This window comes from Podarcis filfolensis, assembly GCF_964270895.1.
Source record: "Podarcis filfolensis genome assembly, chromosome: 14".
In the NCBI taxonomy this organism is placed as follows: domain Eukaryota; kingdom Metazoa; phylum Chordata; class Lepidosauria; order Squamata; family Lacertidae; genus Podarcis; species Podarcis filfolensis.
The window spans coordinates 567,095-586,177 of NC_139616.1; the positions used below are offsets into that span (position 1 = coordinate 567,095).

The 19,083-nt window shown below is 47.3% G+C and overlaps 1 protein-coding gene across 1 annotated transcript; it reads right to left on the bottom strand.

Moving 5' to 3' along the window:
• Nucleotides 1–3,517: 3,517 nt before the first annotated feature.
• CRABP1 (cellular retinoic acid binding protein 1) lies at nucleotides 3,518–13,787 on the bottom strand. The gene is made up of 4 exons (XM_083587131.1): nucleotides 13,481–13,787; nucleotides 11,495–11,673; nucleotides 8,357–8,470; nucleotides 3,518–3,882 (listed from the first exon to the last, which is right to left on the bottom strand). The coding sequence occupies exons 1-4, from the start codon at nucleotides 13,548–13,550 to the stop codon at nucleotides 3,832–3,834; spliced, it is 414 nt and encodes a 137-aa protein (XP_083443257.1). The 5' UTR covers nucleotides 13,551–13,787; the 3' UTR covers nucleotides 3,518–3,831.
• Nucleotides 13,788–19,083: the final 5,296 nt, after the last annotated feature.

Below are 19,083 nucleotides of genomic sequence, written 5' to 3' on the forward strand. Positions count from 1 at the left end.
GCTTCTGTTCCCCTCAGTAGGGAATCCCCTATCACCACTACATGCCTCCTCTTAGGTTTGGTCGGGGTTCTTCCGTGAGCTGTCCGTTCCAAGGTCGCCTGCACATTCCCTGAGGACTGACTTTGCTGCTCGTCTTCATATACCTGATCGACTGTAATGAGGGAGAGATCCTCAAATGGAGTCTGCTCTTCGTCTTCCATGCTAGGGGAGAGGACCTCAAAGCGATTGTGTATTTCATTGTGACCTCAAAACGATTGTGTCTCCAGCGCCAATTGCGTGGAGGGTGGGGGAGCGCGTGCCCATATGCACACGCTATTTCTGGTGCACTTCCAGGTCGGAGGAGCACCGGAAATAGCTTGTGTGCATGTGCATGGGCCTCCAACCCGGATGTGCACCAGAAATGGGCCTCCAACCCGGATGTGCACAACGCTTGCACATGCGCACAAGCTATTTCCAGTGCTCCTCCGACCCGGAAGTGGGCAGCCGCACAGCGCAGCGCCAGTAAGAGTGGGTGGCCGGGGTTGCTGCGGGCCGGATAAACGAGCCCCTTGGACCTTATCCTGCCCACGGGCCTTAGTTTGGGGACCCCTGGCTTATTGTGTTGTTTCTGTGCTGTGTGTTAAAAAAGAGATGCCTTTTGTCAGCATGTTATTCAAGTCTGAGAGCTGCAACTCTAGCCAAACCTTGCCTGCTTTGCCTCAGCCAGCATCTTCCTGTGTCCCATTGTGCTTCGCAGTTGGGGTATTACAGGCAGTGGTTTTCAGCGAGTATCCTAAGTCCTTAAACTCGTTAGGTGTTAGGCATTTTTAGGAGCTGTGCCCGATTACACAGCACTTCATCAAACAATCCTCTTTCCAGCATGCTTGAAGATTAGCTGCTTGCTTCTAGCCCCTAATTATGCTGACATCCTAACAGCAAGCATTGGGCAAAAAAGAAAGGGGGGAAACCCTAATAATTGCTGTCTCTGAAGTATTCATAAATTAACATACTCTGAATGAATTCAAACTTAATTTAACAGGCCAGTACTCCTATTGTGAGTGTTTTAGTATGCAGCATTGTTTGGAATTAGTGGAGAAGCACTTCCCCTTGCATAAGGGATCAGGGTCAAAAGTAGATGAGGCAGCAGTTTGCCCTAACAAGAGAAAATGTCAAACGGCTTAAGGAGCTGTGCAGCAATTTTCACACAGTGGGAAAGTGGCACAACTCAGTGCAGAGCACCTGCTTTGAATGCAGAAGGTCCCAGGTTTGGACCCCAGCATCCATCATGGGGGCTGGGGGAGAACCCTGCTTGAAATCCTGGAGAGCTGCTGCCAGTCAGTGCAGACAGTACTGAACTAGATGGCCACAATGGTCTGCAGAAGGCTGTGCCCTGCCCTCCTACATCAAAGTGAGTTTCTAAATCCCCTCCCCAGACCTGCTGGATCAGAGCCTCTAACGTGCATTATAAACTGGATCTCAGTATGGTTCCAACTTTAAGCTGCTATTTATTACACCTTCTTTCAAGAGAGGACAGATTAGCTGCTCTTGTTTGTTGTATTTTAAATGATGTTTAGCACATGTATAAAAGTAATAAAATACACTTAACAAAATGGGTTTGGGTGGGGTAACTACCCAAGGAAACCATTCCCTCTCCTTCATTTTGTTTCATGAGGCATACATTTTGGATGGCTTTGAAACTGATAACAGATTAAATGTATGTTTTTTATCCATGGAGAGGTGCAAAGGTTTCAGTGGATGGGAACAAGTATGTTATGATTCTAGATATTCACATCATTTCACATTTGCAGAGTCATTTTCACATTGCTGTTAAATCGACCAAATGCTCTGCCATGGTACCACTAATGAGATTCCCAGAGAAAAGACCGTGTGAGAGAGACGGTGATGCTTGGGTGCTTCTTGACATGACACATAGGTTGCTGCTTCTTCATGGGATAGATTTCTACATGCAGGGATTTGTTTAATTTTCATATGGCAGCGCTGTCTGTTGTGTCAAGCCCCCAGCTGCTGACTAAAGTTTACCTCCTCAGGATTGCATCTTAGTTATTTTCAAGAACTAAGCTGTGGAGATTAAGCACAATTGAGCAGCTGGTAATCCATGGAAAAAAGCAAGTGGATCTATCAGAAAAAAGCTTGTGTGCTGCTGCTCCCTGGCAAGTACAGTGACTGCATGAGCAGTGTGCTTTGTCCTTAAATGCTCTCAAACTCTAAATGCTGAGCTGTAATCTTCTAGGCAACAGGGATGAAAAATATTATCTTGTCTGTAGGGACCACAGGTTTCCAGCACTGCCTTTTGACAACAAATTCCTTAAGTTAATTGTGGACTGTGCAAAGAAAGACTTCCTCGGTGATGGGAAGCAGGCGTGGCTGGATTCCCAACTCCCATCTGCCCCAGTTGCAGGCCCAAGGTGAGCGTTGGTGGGCTGCAGGTTCCCAACCCTGTTTCCATCCAAGGCACAATTAGCTCAGCATTAGATGGGGCAGTGGCTGCTGTCAGAGATGCCTCTGAAATGGGGAAGTAGGCCGCTTCAGGGTAGGTCTGTCAATGATGTTGGCTGTGATAGCTCCCTGGACGTAGGAGGCTCAAGTCAGTGATGAGAGATGTTGCCTTCCTTGCTTGTGGGTTTCCAGGAGGAATCTGATTGGACACTCTTTGGGTCAAGGATGCTGGACCAGAGGGACATTCAATCTGCCCCAGCTGGGCTATGATAAGCTACTCTGGTCTCTCGTTTGGGGTAGAGCATGCCTGAAGTGTTGCAGAGCCAAAGGGTTTGGAGGAGCCCAAGGTAAACCTAGGGATGGGAAGCCTGTGGCCATCCAGATGTTGCTGCACTACAGCTCCCATCATCCCTGAGCCCTGGCCCTGCTGGCTGGGGTTGATGGGAGTTGTAGTCCCCACTGGAAGGACGTGCGGGTCCAGAATTGGCCTCCACAGTCACAGACTCATTGTTAAAACCGTGTTTATGGAAGGCAATCTTACTCAGCTACGAGTAATCGCCTAAGAAGAAGAGTCCAGCAGCATCTGGAGGTTTCCACATTGGCACCCTTTGCTCTAAGGTGCCACCAGCCTCACTATTGATAAAGCCCTGCAGAGTTCACTCTGGAAGTTTTCATTGCTGGAGGGAACTGAAAGCCTTCGGACAAGAGACAGACCTTGGCTCAGTGGCAGGGCATCTGCTTGGCATGCAGAAGGCCCCACGTTCAATCCCCAGCATCTCCAGGCAGGGCTGGGGAAAAGCCCAGCCTGAAACTCTGGCGAGCAGCTGCCAGTCGGAGTAGGCAATGCTGATCCTAGGGAGACCATTGGCCTGACTCAGTCTAAGAGCTTCCTAGGACTGATCAGTTCATTTTCTTGCTCAGAAACCCTGCAGGTTTGAGGGGTCTCCAGCTCAAGGAGAGGCCTGAGCCTTGGGCCACCCTCATCCACAATAGCCACGACATCCCATTGGCTAGCTGGAATGCTGTGCTCCTTGTGCTGAGGGAAAAGAAGAGGAGGGGAACCCTTTCAAAGCATTGGGCATTATGTTCAATAAATTTAATTACTGCTCAAATCATACAAATTTGTAAACTACAAAACACAAAGTAAAAGAATGGAAAAGAGATGAGGAGCACACAGAGAGACACAATTCTAATGGGACTAGGGTTTGTAATCAGAGTGAAAAGCCCAAGGCATGGGCTGGTCGACTGGGATTCAAGATGACATGTATGGTCACGTACGAGGCTGCTCTGTAGGCCACACACAGGGATGTTTACTGCACAGGATTTCTCTTACACAACATCTGCTTGTTAATCCATCTCTTCATCCCCCACCCGCTCGATGGTGGCTGGTACTTTTCACTCTCTTACGTAAATTCTTGTGCATACGACATCATCCGCACCAAAAGTCTGGAGGGGAACAGAAAAAGAGACACTTCCAAGCAAATCAGACAGCAGAAAGGGTGCAAGACTCCCTCTGTTGCCAGGAAGTGGCAGGGTGTTGCTCTCTTGCTTTGGGTAGTGACATGGATTGGGCCCAGAGGGACTGGGGCACAAGGATAGGCAAGAGCAATGAGGAAAAGGGGGGTCTGCTCAGAAAGGGCAAGGAATGATAGCATCATCATTGTCTGCTCCCCATTAGAAAAACACAAGCACTTTTCACCAAATGCTAGGTAAAGGTAAAGGACCCCTGACAGTTACGTCTAGTTGCAAACGACTCTGGGCTTGCGGCACTCATTCGAACCGCCAATCTTCTGATCAGCAAGCCCAAGAGGCTCAGTGGTTTAGACCACAGCACCACCCGCGTCACTAAATGCTACACCCATGTTAATACTGAGCTAACCCATAGAATTAGGACCTCTTAGAGAGATCTGACTAACACCTGGGTTTAATGGGCAGTATTCAACTTAAGTTTTACTCAGAGTAGACCAATTGCAATTAATGAAGATGGCTAGGTTGGGTCCATTAATTTAAGTAGGGTAACTGAGTAAAATTTAGTTGAATGCTACCCAGAATTTTCAGGCATGGACCAGCTACTACTGTGTGTTTTTCTCAGTCATCTTGAGGGCAACTTGAAACTCCTTCCTCCTCCCTTTATTTCTTTCTGTCTTTCATAGAAAAATAATGGTGCTGTGAAAACACAGCACTACAACAATATCAGTGAAAGCATCAACAGCATATTAGCAAACTTGTTAAAAACAAGTGCAAACCCCCAAGGCCTCTCTGAAGAGCACAGTTTTTAAAAGGAAGCAGGGAAGATTCCCACTTGGCAAGGAGTTCCACAGTGCAGACCTGCCACATGAAAGACTCGGCCCCTGACAAGGGCCCACTGAAGTCAGGTGCCTGGAAAACGACCATCGGAAGTTCTTAAGATTGGCTAGATGCCAGCACACTCCATGGCTGCTACATCAAGAAGAGTTCTCAGGGACCCCGAAGCCGACACCCTATTTTGTAATGTTTTGAGTGACCTAATAAAGGTATTGCATTGATGTGGATCTGGGATAACGTGTTGCCTGAATATGGATTTTTCAATTTGCCAGCATGGCTACTTCTGCTTTTTATATCATCCTTAAGATTGTTGTGGGTGGGTGGGTGTGGAAATGTTCAAGGGATTAGGGTTGGGCTCAGCTGAGACAAAGTCTGAAAAGTCACAGCCACTAGAGATCAAAGCTTCTAAACTGTGTGTTGAACCTTCTCACCAGCCGCGTTCAATTTCACAATTCTGCAATGCCATTTATAAAAATGTTCACTCATTCATCCGTGCCCCACAGCTCACTGGCTTTAATCAGCTGAGGCATGGTTTTTTCCCCTCAGGGAGAGAGAGAGGAGGGGGCTTATGAATCTTTCTTTCAAACTGCTCAAAAGCCTCTGGATTTGGATGATAATTGATTTGGAGATACCTTTCTTCCCCCTTGGTGTGATCTGTGAACTATGCAAAATTTGTCTTCAGGCTGCTTTCATCAGGAAAGTAAAGGATGAGAAGAGGGTCCTCAGTGAAAATGATGGTTCTACCAAAATTTTTCTTTTTGTTTCAGACTATACCCATCTGTATTTCAACTGAGAATTTTTTTAAAAGGCAAAAGATGATAGTAAACTTTGTACACCAGGGTAAAAGACCCAGATTACAATTAGCTGTGATCTATCTGCAGTCTGGGGTGGGGGTAGGGAGCTTGCTCTACCTCATTTATAAAAATGTCATATTCAAAATGCAATTGGAATAATACACAACACAAATGAGAAACTATGGCAGCAAATGGAGTTTGATAGAAATATATAGAGTACTGAGTCTACCGTGTTTAATACATAATAAAAACATTTTTGATTCTCTAATAAATCCATGCACAAAGTCAGCTCTGAAAGCAAGAAGATGTGGGCACCTTCATTAACTCCCTCAGTCTCTCCATTGTTACCTTTTGTACTGCACCCAATTTTGATACAACAGGAAAAGACTGTTATTCAGAAATGGAGAGAGAAAGACCTTTATTGACTAATTTATTTATTTGAAAATGCTTCAGCTAACAAACAACAAGAAAAATGGGAACAGCTTTATGGTCAATGAATAAAGTATTTCATATCAAACCAAAATTAAAGCGCATGCCACAATACCTTTAACATCCTTTGAATTTTTTTATTTTATATATGTATGTATGTATGTATGTATACTCTATCAAATAATTAATGAGTTAGCAATTGGAGGATGCAACTCCGTGAAACAACAAAGGGAATCTGATCCAGGGATAGAGATTGCAGAGGTGGATTGGTATAATTTGTGGGCTAAATCAGTTTCAACTTGGATACATTTAAATTACTACACCATTACGGTGTAGTTATATTAATAAAACTACCCCACCATTGTGCTGGAGAGGCTGCAGTAGTATAGGTACCACACTTCACATGTGGTGGATGTGTGAACACAGAAAGCCCTCCTGGCAGAGGGGATTTACAGAAATAAGCTGTAACATGTGGAATGTACTTCAAGTTTGGGATTGTTAACTATTTTTTAAAGGGCAATCTGAACTTTGTTATGAAGAACTAATTATTTTTCTTTTAATAGCGGCACGCCTACTAGAGGCACAGAATTGGAAAGGATTGAACCATCTCTGTATCTCTCATTATTGCTGTATTGGAAAAATTAACAAAGAGATTACATGCACTGAATAATACAAATTATGTAGACAATTGGCATTCTTTTATAAAACACCTTACTGATAACCCTGAAGAATAGCAACTACCAAAATCACAGATTGGACTTTGGCAAAATTTAACTAAATTGATCCATTCTGAAGGGAGAAGTGGGGAGAGTTGGGATTTTGTTTTTGTATTCCCCCCCCCCGCCTCTTTTTTGTGGTTGTTATATATTGGAAATTAATAAAACTATTTTTTAAAAAAATGAACGAACTCTGCAAAATTTGGCTTCAGGCTGCTTTCATCAGGAAAGTAAAGTCTGTGTGTGTAGTGGGTGGGGAAGGAGAACTTATTTGTAATTTATCTAAGGAAACATTCAATATTCAAATACCTGGCAACCTGTGGTAGTTTCTTTCCTGTGAAAATGGGTCATAGTAGAGTTCGGAGGGTGTGGGGGGGGGAGAGTGTTCCAAAATCTGTGCCACTTGAGACCAGTTTACCTACAAGGTGGCCTTGCCCCCACATTTGCCCACTCAGCTGCTTCAGTCAGTGGCATTAGCATTCCTGCAGGTGCCACATAATACTGTGAATCTTTTATTGTGGCAGTGCCTACACATTGGAACTCCCTGCCTATTGATTTTAGGCAGGCACCTTCACTGTATTCTTTTTGGCGCTTGCCTGCTGATGCTTGTTTAGGTGCTAAGAAATGCTGGTGTGAATTTTAATGTTTTCATATTAAAACTTTTTGTATGTTTTATTGTTGTAAATTGCTCTTGTTTTTAGTGTAGATTGTTTTAAGGGTGTTTTTCTTTTCAGTCAAGTGGCATATAACTTTTATGAAATAAATAAATAAAAATCCGCAAAAACTCCCTCTCCCAAAGGTTTTAGATTTCTATGGCTGACACAGAAGTTGCAAGAGCAGAGCTTCCGAGGACCTTGGAGGTTCGCCTGAGTCCTTTTGCTCCTCCTCAACCACAGCATTTTTCTGATGCAGCACTTGTGGCGGGGTGTGTGTGTGTGTGTGTGTGTAGGCTGAGGTTCCTTTGGCTTTTACCAAAGACCAAACTTCGTCTGTCCTGTGAAACTCCCGTCCAGCAGGAGTCAGCCCTGCTTTTCATTTTGGAATCTTTTATCAACAACTGTGCAGACAATTTTTAAAATATTTTTTTTTGCAATCTAACTTTTTAACCAACCTCCCCCCCTTGCTGTATTTCTGATGTTTTTATGGCTGTTGTATTGTGTCTGAATGCTGTACTTTGCCTTGTTATATTTTTTATGAAAGTGAGGCTTGTAAATATTTTAAGTAAATAAATAAAGTGGAGGTTAGGACTGAAGATCTTGAGAGACATGATGGAGCCACTTCTAATGCAGAGGGTTCTGGGTCTGTTTTTTTTTTACAACAAAGGGTATTCTGTAGGTGAGGGGAGCGGGACTCCCGCCACTCCCTACTGGGCTGACCCTGGGTTTGGTGGGTCCCTTGGCAAAAGACTTTCATGTTAATTGCCCCCCCCCAAAAAAATGCAGCATTGCTCCAAGACATTATGATGCCCTTTCAATTTTGTTGGACTCCAACTTCCATTACCCCTGACCATTAGTCATGCTGGCTGGGACTGATGGGAATTGGGGTCCACCAGCATCTGGAGGGTCACACATTTCCCATCAGTGCATGAATACAACAGGGGAAAGGGGGTTTCTCTATGTACCAGGAAAGCCCACCCTTACCATCAAGACCCAACCTTGTAAAATTAAAATTTCTTACCAAAATCAGCTCCTCTCCAGCCAGTTCTCTCGTCCAGTATGTTTTGGGGCCTTCTCCCTCCAGAAGAGTTTGTTTGCAATAGATCTTGTTTTCAGTCTCCCAAGTGGCTAAACTCTGCAAGCAAAGAGTACCCCCCCACACACAATCCGCACATCCGGGGGGGGGGAGGGATTAGCTGCATTATTTCATGACAAGCCTAAAGAATCCATATTAAACAGCATTGTCTTCTCAATCTTCATCTTGCCCCCATCAAAGTCTCAATGCTACCTTCCCTCACAGAAACTGGATGTCATCCATTTCATAGTTGCTCATTTGTGATGCCAAAACAGTTCTGCGGGCTTCCATCTGCTCAGTCAGAGAGTGACAGAGGCGCCACTACCAGCTGAATGAAACAGATTTGGGGTGGGCTTTGGTTTGGTCTGATATGTTTGCAGGTGTGAAGGTCACCTGGCCAGGCCCACACCAGAGCAAGGGACCCACTGCCCATATCCTAAAGCTGTTCTTCCTCCTTGCTACGGTTCACCTGTGCTATGCATGCAGGTGAGAGTGAACAGAGCAAGGAAAAGGCTTCACTTGCCAGGACTTCCCTTCCCAAGCAGTGCAGCAGATTGGTCACAGAGGGCACTCCTGATCCATTTAACTGTTTTTTCCTTTGGTAGTGCAATTGGTAGGTGCATGGGGCCAAACTGGATTGGACCCCTCTACCCACCCGCTTGCCAGGGTAGGGTCCTAATCAGCCTTCCAAAACTATTCACACACATATACACCCCAACCAAGGTGGAAATTGAGGAGGGACAGAGGCTTGGGGGTCAGCTACAAAGCCCCCAAGTGCAGCAGCCTGGAGGTTGTCTTTCCCTGCCCTAAAACCCACCAGTCACCTCACGCCACTCAAACCACTAGACAGCCAGCAATTCAAAGTGGTGGGTGCAGAGGGCTGGATAAACAGTCCCAAAAACCAGGCAAAATTTATTTGTGTAAACAGCCGAAGCAGAGAAATGGTAGCAAATGGCCTCTTGTATGTCAGGATCCATGAGGAGCCATCCACTTTCCCTAACGGCTATTATTGTTACTATTTTGTACCTCTCAACTTGACTCCACGAAAGGCTAACACCAGAAGGAAAGGAATTTCTGATTAACAAACAAGAGACAACAATGGGAGGGGCGAGGCGGGGGGGCTGGGGGTAGCAATGCCTTTGTCCTAATATTCATGGGACACTTTGCTGCTGAGGAAACTAGAACAAAATGCAGGGCGGTGTGATCCAGGCTCATCAATTCAAGGCTATAAAAGATAACAGGATGTTCTCCTCCCCCCCCCCCGCAACACAAAAGAGAAAGTGGGGCTGTGGGGACTTGCCTCCCCCAACAAAATATTTTAGGGGGCTGGGCCCCCTCAAAGCTGACGTTCATTGCCATTCAAGTGCTGTCTCATACCATCCATTATGTGGGGTGGACCTTACCTGGTCCCCACAATATTTTATTCAAGTTGGCACCCCTGAGTGACAAACAGATAAAACACATCCCGGCACATCAAAATGTAGCAGCCTGAGGATGTAATACTTTTCTAGAATAAGAAATGCTCTGGACTGGAGAGATCCCAATCAGCAATGCCTTTATGGTCCTTAATTGCCCCTGGAATCAGGATGATCTCTCAGAAATCTGTCCCAACTCTCTAAAGGACCCATCTTATGTGGCTGATGGCAAGAGCAAGGAACCCCTGGATTAGGGTTGGAAGGGACCCCAAGGGTCATCTAGTCCTCCCCCCATGATGATGTTGATTGATTTGGGCAGCATAGTGTTGGACTGCATGCCAACTCTTGTTGGCATCGGTCTGTCTCAAGAGGCAAAGGAGGGCATCTCCGAGGGTGAAGTCAAATCTCTGCCTTAGCAGCACTGAAGGTGGGGTGCAAGCCTGGGCAGGGTGTCTGGAGGTCCTGGACTGCCCAGATGACAAGACGCCTCTCAGCTTTGCATATATGTCATCTTTCCTCCCAGGTGGTGTGCCTGGTTCTCCCCCTCTTCATTTGACCCCCACAATAACCCTGTTAAGTAGGTTAGCAAAGAGGCAGTGAACAGTCTCTACTAGTCTGCTGGGAACACGATTAATGCATTAGGCCCAGAAAATCACGTCAGCACCCCACAACTCAGAGTAAGCCCTGATGGAAAGAGCCAGAGCTTGTTTTCCACCTCTGAAAGCCAGCTCAGAATTGCATCTCTGTTTATACATTAATACATGACATTTGAGTCATAAAATCATAGACCTTGGGGTACCTCCCAACACTACAATTCTAAGGTGGGATTGTTGTTTGAGTGTCCTGCTGGGAGCTCAGCCTAACCTACATCACAGGGTTGTTGTGAGGGTAAAATGGGGAGTGGCAACAACCACATATACCACCTTGAGGTCCTTGGAGGTAAGGTGGGATAAGAATGTGATAACGAATAAATGAATAGCAGAGTATCCTGCCTCCTGGGCAGTGGGCCCAACTCTGTGGAACCGCCTCCTGTTACAAATCAGGAAGGCATTGTCCCTGCTGAGTTCCAGATGTTCAGAGGAGGGCCGGCCCATCCTGTTTGGCCACCTGAGGCGAAAGGGGAATGTGCCCCCGTGCCCCCCCTCACCCCCACTTTTGTTGTCACCAGAACACACCCACCCTTGCCAGTCTGTTCTGCAAGGCACTGCCGCTTGCCTTCTCTGCCCCAGGGGAGGGGAGATGAGCAGCAACACCCCAAGGGTTGGGCTCCTCTGGTGCCTCCGCTGCCTGACGGAGGAGCTTCACACCCACCTCAGGGGGGGCCCAGCTCTGGTGAGGTGGAAATGGCTCGATTTCAGGTGGGTTTTGCCCTGTGACTATTGTTTCAGCATGTCTATTCTCTGAAGTTTTAACCTGTTTTAAATGGTGCGCTTTGCATGTTTTTTTTTCTTACCTGCAAGCCGCTTTGAGTCCTAGGCTGCTGCTAAATCAACCATTGAATAATCATTTGTGTTTTTAATAGTGTTTTTGATTGTTGCACACTGCCCTGAAGTTTTATGAGATGGTGGTATAGGAATACTTTTATAGTGAAATAAATTGATAGAGTGGGGAAACAGAGTACAAAATCCTTAAATGAATAAGGCAGTAACACACAGCGGTTATTTATTACCCGACACTTCCTCCCGTCCACGGTTTCTTCCTCGAAGCTCTCGCCGACTTTGAAGTTGATCTCGGTGGTGCGGACGGTGGTGGAGGTCTTAATGTAGAACTGGTCCCCCTCCTGGCGGATCTCCACATGTGGTTTCGAGGCAGCAGCTACGGCTACTTTCCTGAGCATGGCGTTGACCCCTGGGCAAAAACCAAGGAGGAGGAACCATGATGCTGAACACAAAGTTAACTGCCGAAAGAACATAAGACGACCACAAAGAGCCTGCTGGGTCAGGAGGGCAACCCAGATGCTCAAGGGTCTTGACACCAGGCCTTATGAGGAATGGTCGAGGGAGTTGGGTGTGTTTAGCTCAGAGGAGAGGAGACTGAGAAGTGACAGGATAGCCAGCCTCAAATATCTGAAGTCCTGTCACACAGAAGAAGGAGCAAGCTTGTTTTCTCCTGCTCTGGAGGGGAGGACCCAAACCAATGGATTCAAATGACAAGGAAGGAGATCCCAACTGAACATCAGAAATAACTTTCTGACAATAAAAGCTGTTTGACAATGGAATGGACTCCCTGGAAAAGTGGGGGGCTCTCCTTCCTTGGAGGTTTTCAAACAGGGGTTGGGGCATCTGCTAGGAATTCTTTAGTTATGATTCCTGCATTGAAGGGGGTTGGACTAGATGACCCTTGGCTGTTCCTCCTCTGTGTAGGGTTCTACACAGAGGCCAGCCGGATGCCTCTCTGGGGGAAACCCACAAGAGTGCTCTCTCCTCCCCTGTGGTTTCCAGCTGCTGGCATCCAGAAGCACCGCCGCTTCCGACCCTGTCAGACCCCTGGTTCATCTTGCTCAGTACTGCATGTATTGACTGGCAGCAGCTCTCTGGGGTTCCAGGCAGGAAGTCTCTCGTCGCCCTCTCTGGTGATGCTGGGGACTGAGCCTGCAAACTTCTGCCTGCCAGGCAGGTACTTTAAGGCTTAACTAGGGCCCTTCCCCAATGGCTTGCGAGCAGAGGCTGTGGACATGGGGGTTGGGGAAAGTGGGGATGGGGCAGACATGTAATTCAGTCCACCTGTTAAGGCCAACCGCCTTAATTCCCATTTCCCGAAACAATGCAAGAACCACAACACAAGCAATCCTTGGGAATCTCCACTGTGGTTCTCTGGACTGGGGATTTGAACCCAAAGAGGTGGATCCCAGAGTCCAGTGTGTGTTAAAAAGGCATGTATTCAGGTATCTAATATACAAAAAGGCATTGTATTAAGGGAAATTGCTTTGCAAGAATAGCATAGAGTCATGAGTATACTAGGAGAAAGTCACAGTAAAAAAAGGATGAATTTTCAAGACGACTTTTTTTTAAAAAAATGTGGAAATGTGAAGTTAAGAGTGGAAAAACCGAGAGAAACAAAAATTGTCAGATCCGCCCATTCGCAGGAGTAAGTCTCAACGTGTTCATGTAAACGTTGCAGGAACACAGGCTCAGCCTGCCCCCCCCTTTCTAAAACGATCCCCAAAGAGAGAGAGGGAGAGAGAATCCCCCCGCGCTGATTTTCCCCCTGAGCCCCTCCCCGCGCTCATTTACTTGAGAGTAAGCCCCGGTGAGCACAGCGGCGATCCCTCTGAGTAAACTCGCCTCAACCCACCGCGTTCACCTTCTACCTGGGAGTAAAGCCCCACGGGGCGTGGCAGCTACTCTCCCCGACCCGGGAGCGAGATAGTCCGGATCCGATGCCGCGCTCCCGGACGCGGGGAGACCCGGAACCCGGCGGCCACGAGGGACTCCAGTCGCGTCCCGCTCTCCAATGCGCCGCTGACTCCCGTGTAAACGTGTGCACGAGGGTCCGCCTGGCCGGTGACCTGGGGGCGGTGTTCTGGGGGTGGGGGGAATGGGTGAGCCCCTCCGCCCCCTGGAGTCCCCCGGCCAAGCCTCTCCCGGCCCCCCGGCCCCTCCAAGCGCTGCCGGAGCGCCGGGCGCAGCAGCCAAGGCTGCACTTCCTTGCTCACCCAAGACTTTGAGGAGCTCGTCGAAATTCTCGCTGTTCTTCATCTTCCAAGTGCCGGAGAAGTTGGGCATCGCTGGGGAAGAAGCTGCCCCGGAGACCCGACGACGAAGGAGGGGAAGGGCAGGCGAGCGAGGCAGGCAGGCAGGCAGGCAGCGTCGGGCGCTTCTCTCTCTGTGTCTGTCTGAGTGTCTCCCTCTCTCTCTGCCTCCTTCTCTCTCTGCCTCTCTCCCTCTTCTGTGCAGGCACCTTGCGAGGTGGCCAAGTGTCTCTGCGCTTTCCCCGCCTCTCCGCTCTGCCCACCCCCCCGCTCCCCCCCAGGGGGCCTCCCGTCCACCCATCCATCTGCCTCTTCTCTCCCCTCACCCCCCCATCCATCACCCACCTACCCACCCGCAGCCTTCCTCCTCCGTTCCCAGAAGCACCCACCCCATCCATCATCCCTTGCCCCTCGCCATTCGGGCAGCCAGCCTGCGCGCGGGAGCTGCCGCCTGGGGGTTCCCCGAAAGGAGAGTCGCTCGCTCCTCTCCAGCACCCGCCCCCCCCCGCCAATCGTGGCTGCCTTTGCAGCTGGGAGACCGAGGCAGGGAGGTTCGGGAGCCGAGGGGAAGCCACTATCCAGGAGGGGCAGGAGAGGTGGGTGTCTGCCCTCCCCCTCCCCAAGGACTGGACCATGGATGCCGAGAGATGCCACGAACTTCGACGGCCTTTCCGCAGAGGAGAGGGCAAAAGGGGGCTTCCTAGCCCTGGTGGCTCTGGGCCGCCTTGGCTGTCGGAAGCCTTGGGCGGATTCATATTCAGCGGGCTTTTCAACGTGTTTGTGGGAGGCTTGTTGTTTTGTTGTTTTCGTTTTAACTATTCACTTGTGTTTTAACCTTGTATTTTATTCTGTGAAGCGCCCTGAGATGAAGGGCGGTATATAAATAAAATAAAAGTAAAGGCAGTGTATACTTCTGAAGATCAGGTGCTGTGAATGGCGACTGTGGAGCTGCCCTTTCGCTCAGGTCCTGCTCCTTGGCCCGCTCTGATCCAGCAGGGCTCTTCCCATAGAAGGCTATAGGGGTGGATTGCCAAAACTACATTATCAGTTTATTGTTCTAGCCAAAGGCCATGACAAATACACAACACCAGTACTAATAAAACAACCTCGTGAGTGCTGCCTCCTGCACTGTTTTTTCTGTTGTTTTTGCAGCGTGTGCAGCACCAGAGTGACCTCCCCAGGCCACCAGACCCTCCTGCCAGCCTCACTGTCCAAAGGAAAGCAGAGCAAGATGTTGGGCACCCGCTTGGCTGCAGGAGTTGCTGGAAGGAAGCGTACAAGGCACCATCCAACCTTCTTAGGGACTTTCACAGGGTTTACTCCTTAGGCTTTTCTTCTCCTGAAGATCTCCTGCCAAGCAGCAGGTGCAGATTTTTCCTTGGGTTTACTCCCAAAGCCTTTCTCATGAGTGAGTATAGCTGCAAGGCAGCAGAGGTTTAGGATCAAAGTTTTCCTTCTGCCCCTCTCTTCCCTCTACAGCATGGGCAGAAACCGCCTGCTTGACCATTGGGTCCACCAATGGTCTCCTTCCATCAATCCCCTGGAGCCTGTCTTCACACACAAAGGAAGCCCTTACATCACTGAAGGTCTGAGACCCATCAGCTCCCCTCACCTGGATTAGTCAGCCAGTCAACGTTTCCCAGGGTGTGGCTGCTGACAGCTTTAGGAGCCACAGGTGAGCTAAGTGCAGGGTAGGAGCCAAAGGTGGACAAACTACCCCAAGAATGAGCACAATGTCAGAGATACTGCCCGTCCCCTAACACACCAAAAAATATAGATCATGATATATCCATAATATGAGCCAACATCCAGGATGTAAGACAGAGGTTGCCAGAGACACCAACAAACTCAAATAAATGAAACCTCTGAACCAACACCACAGTATATAGTGATTTTACCTAACTCCTTTTTCCTGTGGTTTTTTTTTTTTTTGCAGTCAGTGCTTAGAGGGCCATTCTCTGTGTTATGAAGCTATTATTGTCACTCAAAAGAAAATGGACCATTTCTGCCAGGGTGTACCCGCTTGCTTGTGTGAACATAGGTTTCAGAAAGCAATCTCTTGGGTCAGGCTAACAGATGTTGAGTGATGTGTTCCACCTGAGGTTGACCACAAATGCAATGTCTGCCTGCATATGGAACCTTCTTGTAGAAACCATCCAAGACTGCAATAGGCATGACTTGGAAGCACAACTCAATAAAGGCATTTCTTAAGGAAGCAGCTGAGAGTTTGGTCAGATAACTAGCTCCAAAATACTCTCAATAATGGATAACATGGGGGGAAATTGGATGTTTCTGTTTAGTTACAGGTTCCATCTGGATTCTATCCAGAAGAGCCAATACCTTAGTTGACATTTATTCAAGAGCAAGGCAGAGTTCAGTTATGGAAAGCAGTTATGGAAAGCTCCTATGGTTTTCTGTGCTTTGACTTCCACTGCCTCCGTATAACACTTCCCAGAGAGGCATTGATTAAAGAGTACACCCAGTTATTTAAATGAGTGAATTTATTCTATAGGCTGCTGATCCATGTCTGCCAAAAATGAAGAACTTTGTCATAGAGCAATTTATAGGTAGGCTTTCCTGTTTACAGTATTTGCTGGACATCTCCAAAAGATTTTTGAGGTCCAATTGGGAAAGAGAGAAGAGCACTAAATCATCTGCACACATCAAGATTGAGATCTGTCTGTTCCTTATATGAGGTCCCAGAAAATACCAGAGCATTTTGCATGGACATTTCATCAACAAGTCAAGATTTACTGCCTCTTTGAGCCAAATAGTTGTAATGCAGCATGAGAGAAGAACAAAGATGGCTCTAATTGGTTTTCTAAACATTGCTAACAGATTTGGGTGGAGAGGGAAATGAATTTCACAAAGAGAGGGTTTGCTTGAGCATAATATGAAGCACGCATCAAAGGCCTAGCATCTGATGATAGAATCATGATTCCATGACTAATGAATGTCCTTATTGACCATAATGAAAGAGCCCCCCCCCCCAATGGCCTGGCAATGCTTATCCCTGTTCATGCAGAACGCAAAAGCTGTTGACTGTGAAATTACCATTAATTAAATAGGACATCCTCTGAAAGTCAGAATATATGCAGAGATGATGGTGGCGGCGGCTGGGATAGAGCAGAGCAACGCACAGGAAAAGGCAGTAATGAAGTCAGCAGGCAAGAAACATGTGCCAATCAGGCCTGGATCCATGACAGAGGGGAGACGTTAGTTACTGACCCACAGCCAAATCTCCATGCTCTGTTCCACAGTGTTACAGGCCTCTCCTTTCTTTGGACCAATTCAGCAGCAACTGTCCAAACAACCTCCCAGTGCTAATGACTTCCAGAAGCTTGTTTTCTCTTAGGTTTTCTTCCCAGCTAGATTACTACAATGCACTCTTCCTGGGGCTGCCCTTGAAGAGCATTTTTTATAACATACTTAGATTTTCCTTATTGTAAACCTCTTCAAGATCTGTGGGCAGTAATTATGAAAAGAAAGAAGAAAGCAAGAAAGCAAGAAAGCAAGAAAGCAAGAAAGCAAGAAAGCAAGAAAGAAAGAAAGAAAGAAAAAGAAACTTTAGCCATAGCGGTTGATACCATTGTGCTGTCAATCAAGGATGGAACCGCTCCTCCCCCTTGAAAGTTTTGGCACAGAGAGCTGCTTTCTCCCTGCACCAACACTAGAAATGAGTAAAGCTGTCAATTTTGCATTCTCTCTGTTTCTCATGTTTGAAATCTTAAGTTTGGTTCACATTTCCACATGAGCTTTTTTAAGTTCACTTGAAAATTCATCATCATTTTAGTGCAAATTTCTCCTGATTGCAGGTTTTTGTATGCAGTTCTGTCTACTATATGTATTTTTGCAAAGCATATTTACCTAACAGTTAGTAAAGGTAAAGGTACCCCTGCCCGTACGGGCCAGTCGTGTCCGACTCTAGGGTTGTGCGCTCATCTCGCTCAAGAGGCCGGGGGCCAGCGCCGTCCGAAGACACTTCCGGGTCACGTGGCCAGTGTGACGAAGCTGCAGCTGGCGAGCCAGCACCAGTGCAGCACACGGAAACGCCGTTTACCTTCCCGCTATAAAGCGGTACCTATTTATCTACTTGCACTTAAGTGCTTTCGAACTGCTAGGTGGGCAGGAGCAGGAACCGAACGACAGGAGCTCACCCCGTTGCGGGGATTCGAACCGCTGACCATACGATCGGCACGTCCTAGGCACTGAGGTTTTACCCACAGCGCCACCCGCATCCCTAACAGTTATAACAGTTATAACAGTACCTAACAGTTATATGTCCCCTAATATAATGATTGTCTCTCTATTATTTTCACTAAAAGGGCCCACTTTTACCCCTAGTATATGCATTTTTATACTCATTACTTGGCTGGAGAAAGGCATTGCAAAAGTGCAGATTTTGCAGGATTTTGTTTGGGAAGGTGCAAATTAGGTTGATTTGCTTTTATATGTGAACTGGATCAAGTTCCTTTCTCACTACTCCCCCCCCCCCACCTCTAACCAATGCATTGAGCCATTCTTCAGGAGCGTGAGGACATTTATCTAATTTTTAGCTATATCTTTATCAAGATGCCCACTGTTGGATACTGGTCTCTCTGAGGGCCACCAAATGGCCTCCCTTCCACTTTCCCTAGGAACACTCTGCTTTCCACAAATTATCCCTTCCCTGCCATTCTTTATTCACCTGAATCCCCTCAGGCCATCCTTTTCCTCCACAGATGGATCTCATCCATCTTCCCAAAAGTGTCTCAAAGACAAAGGAAAGGAGCATATGTACAGATGGAGCCAGGGACACTCCATCATCCATCCAAATCAGCGGCCAATAATGGGACCCCAAGTATCCCCCTGTGTCTATTGACTGACCATCCCGGAACTGCCTAAGATGGCTGTGTGCCCGTGCGTGTGCGTGCTGGAAGGGGAGGCAGGGTCAGAAGAAAACAGCATGTGTAAGTTATTAAGGTGCAAAGGCTGCCGGGGGTGGGGTTTCTGGAGGAGAATTTTAATAAATAACCTGTGACACAAATAAATTATACATCTGGAAAGCAAATGGCTGTTGTAAATTTAGCTGCCAAATTAAATTGACGGTGGGTCTCCCTACGTGACAATGGGTGAAATGTAACCCGATGGGAGAGGAAGGAAGAGCATAGCCACACTCATGCTTCATATGGTCTATTAGACACTCATTAAAATGTCACCGCATCATTAGGTTTTGCATTTGGGGCATCAGGCAGAGCAGGGGGCCCTGCGCTCAAAGCACCAGAGAAAGCGTTAGCCGACCCCGCCCAGAATCTGCGAATCTTCTTATGTGTGATCTTGTAAAGGTGATAATAATAAATAAATAAATTGCAATGCTTCTGCATATATTTTATTCATCAGGAATGCTTTGTTCATCTGTTAAAAATGGTGCAACAGAAACTAAATTGGGGGAGAAGAAATCTCAGAGCGAGGGAGGCAGACCCTACTTTTTCATTTGGCTCAGATGATGCCAAATATGGTAATGCCCCTGCCCCCACCTTCCCATCTCCTCTTCCCGTAAGGAAAGAAGTGACCCCAGTATTCCTAAA

Coding starts and splice junctions, on each gene's coding strand:
- CRABP1 (XM_083587131.1), bottom strand. CDS start 13,550: ATGCCCAACTTCTCCGGCACTTGGAAGATGAAGAACAGCGAGAATTTC. Junction 8,471..11,494: donor TGGACGGGAGGAAGTGTCGG/GTAATAAATAAC, acceptor CTTTGCTTGCAG/AGTTTAGCCACTTGGGAGAC. Junction 3,883..8,356: donor CTGGAGAGGAGCTGATTTTG/GTAAGAAATTTT, acceptor GTTCCCCTCCAG/ACTTTTGGTGCGGATGATGT.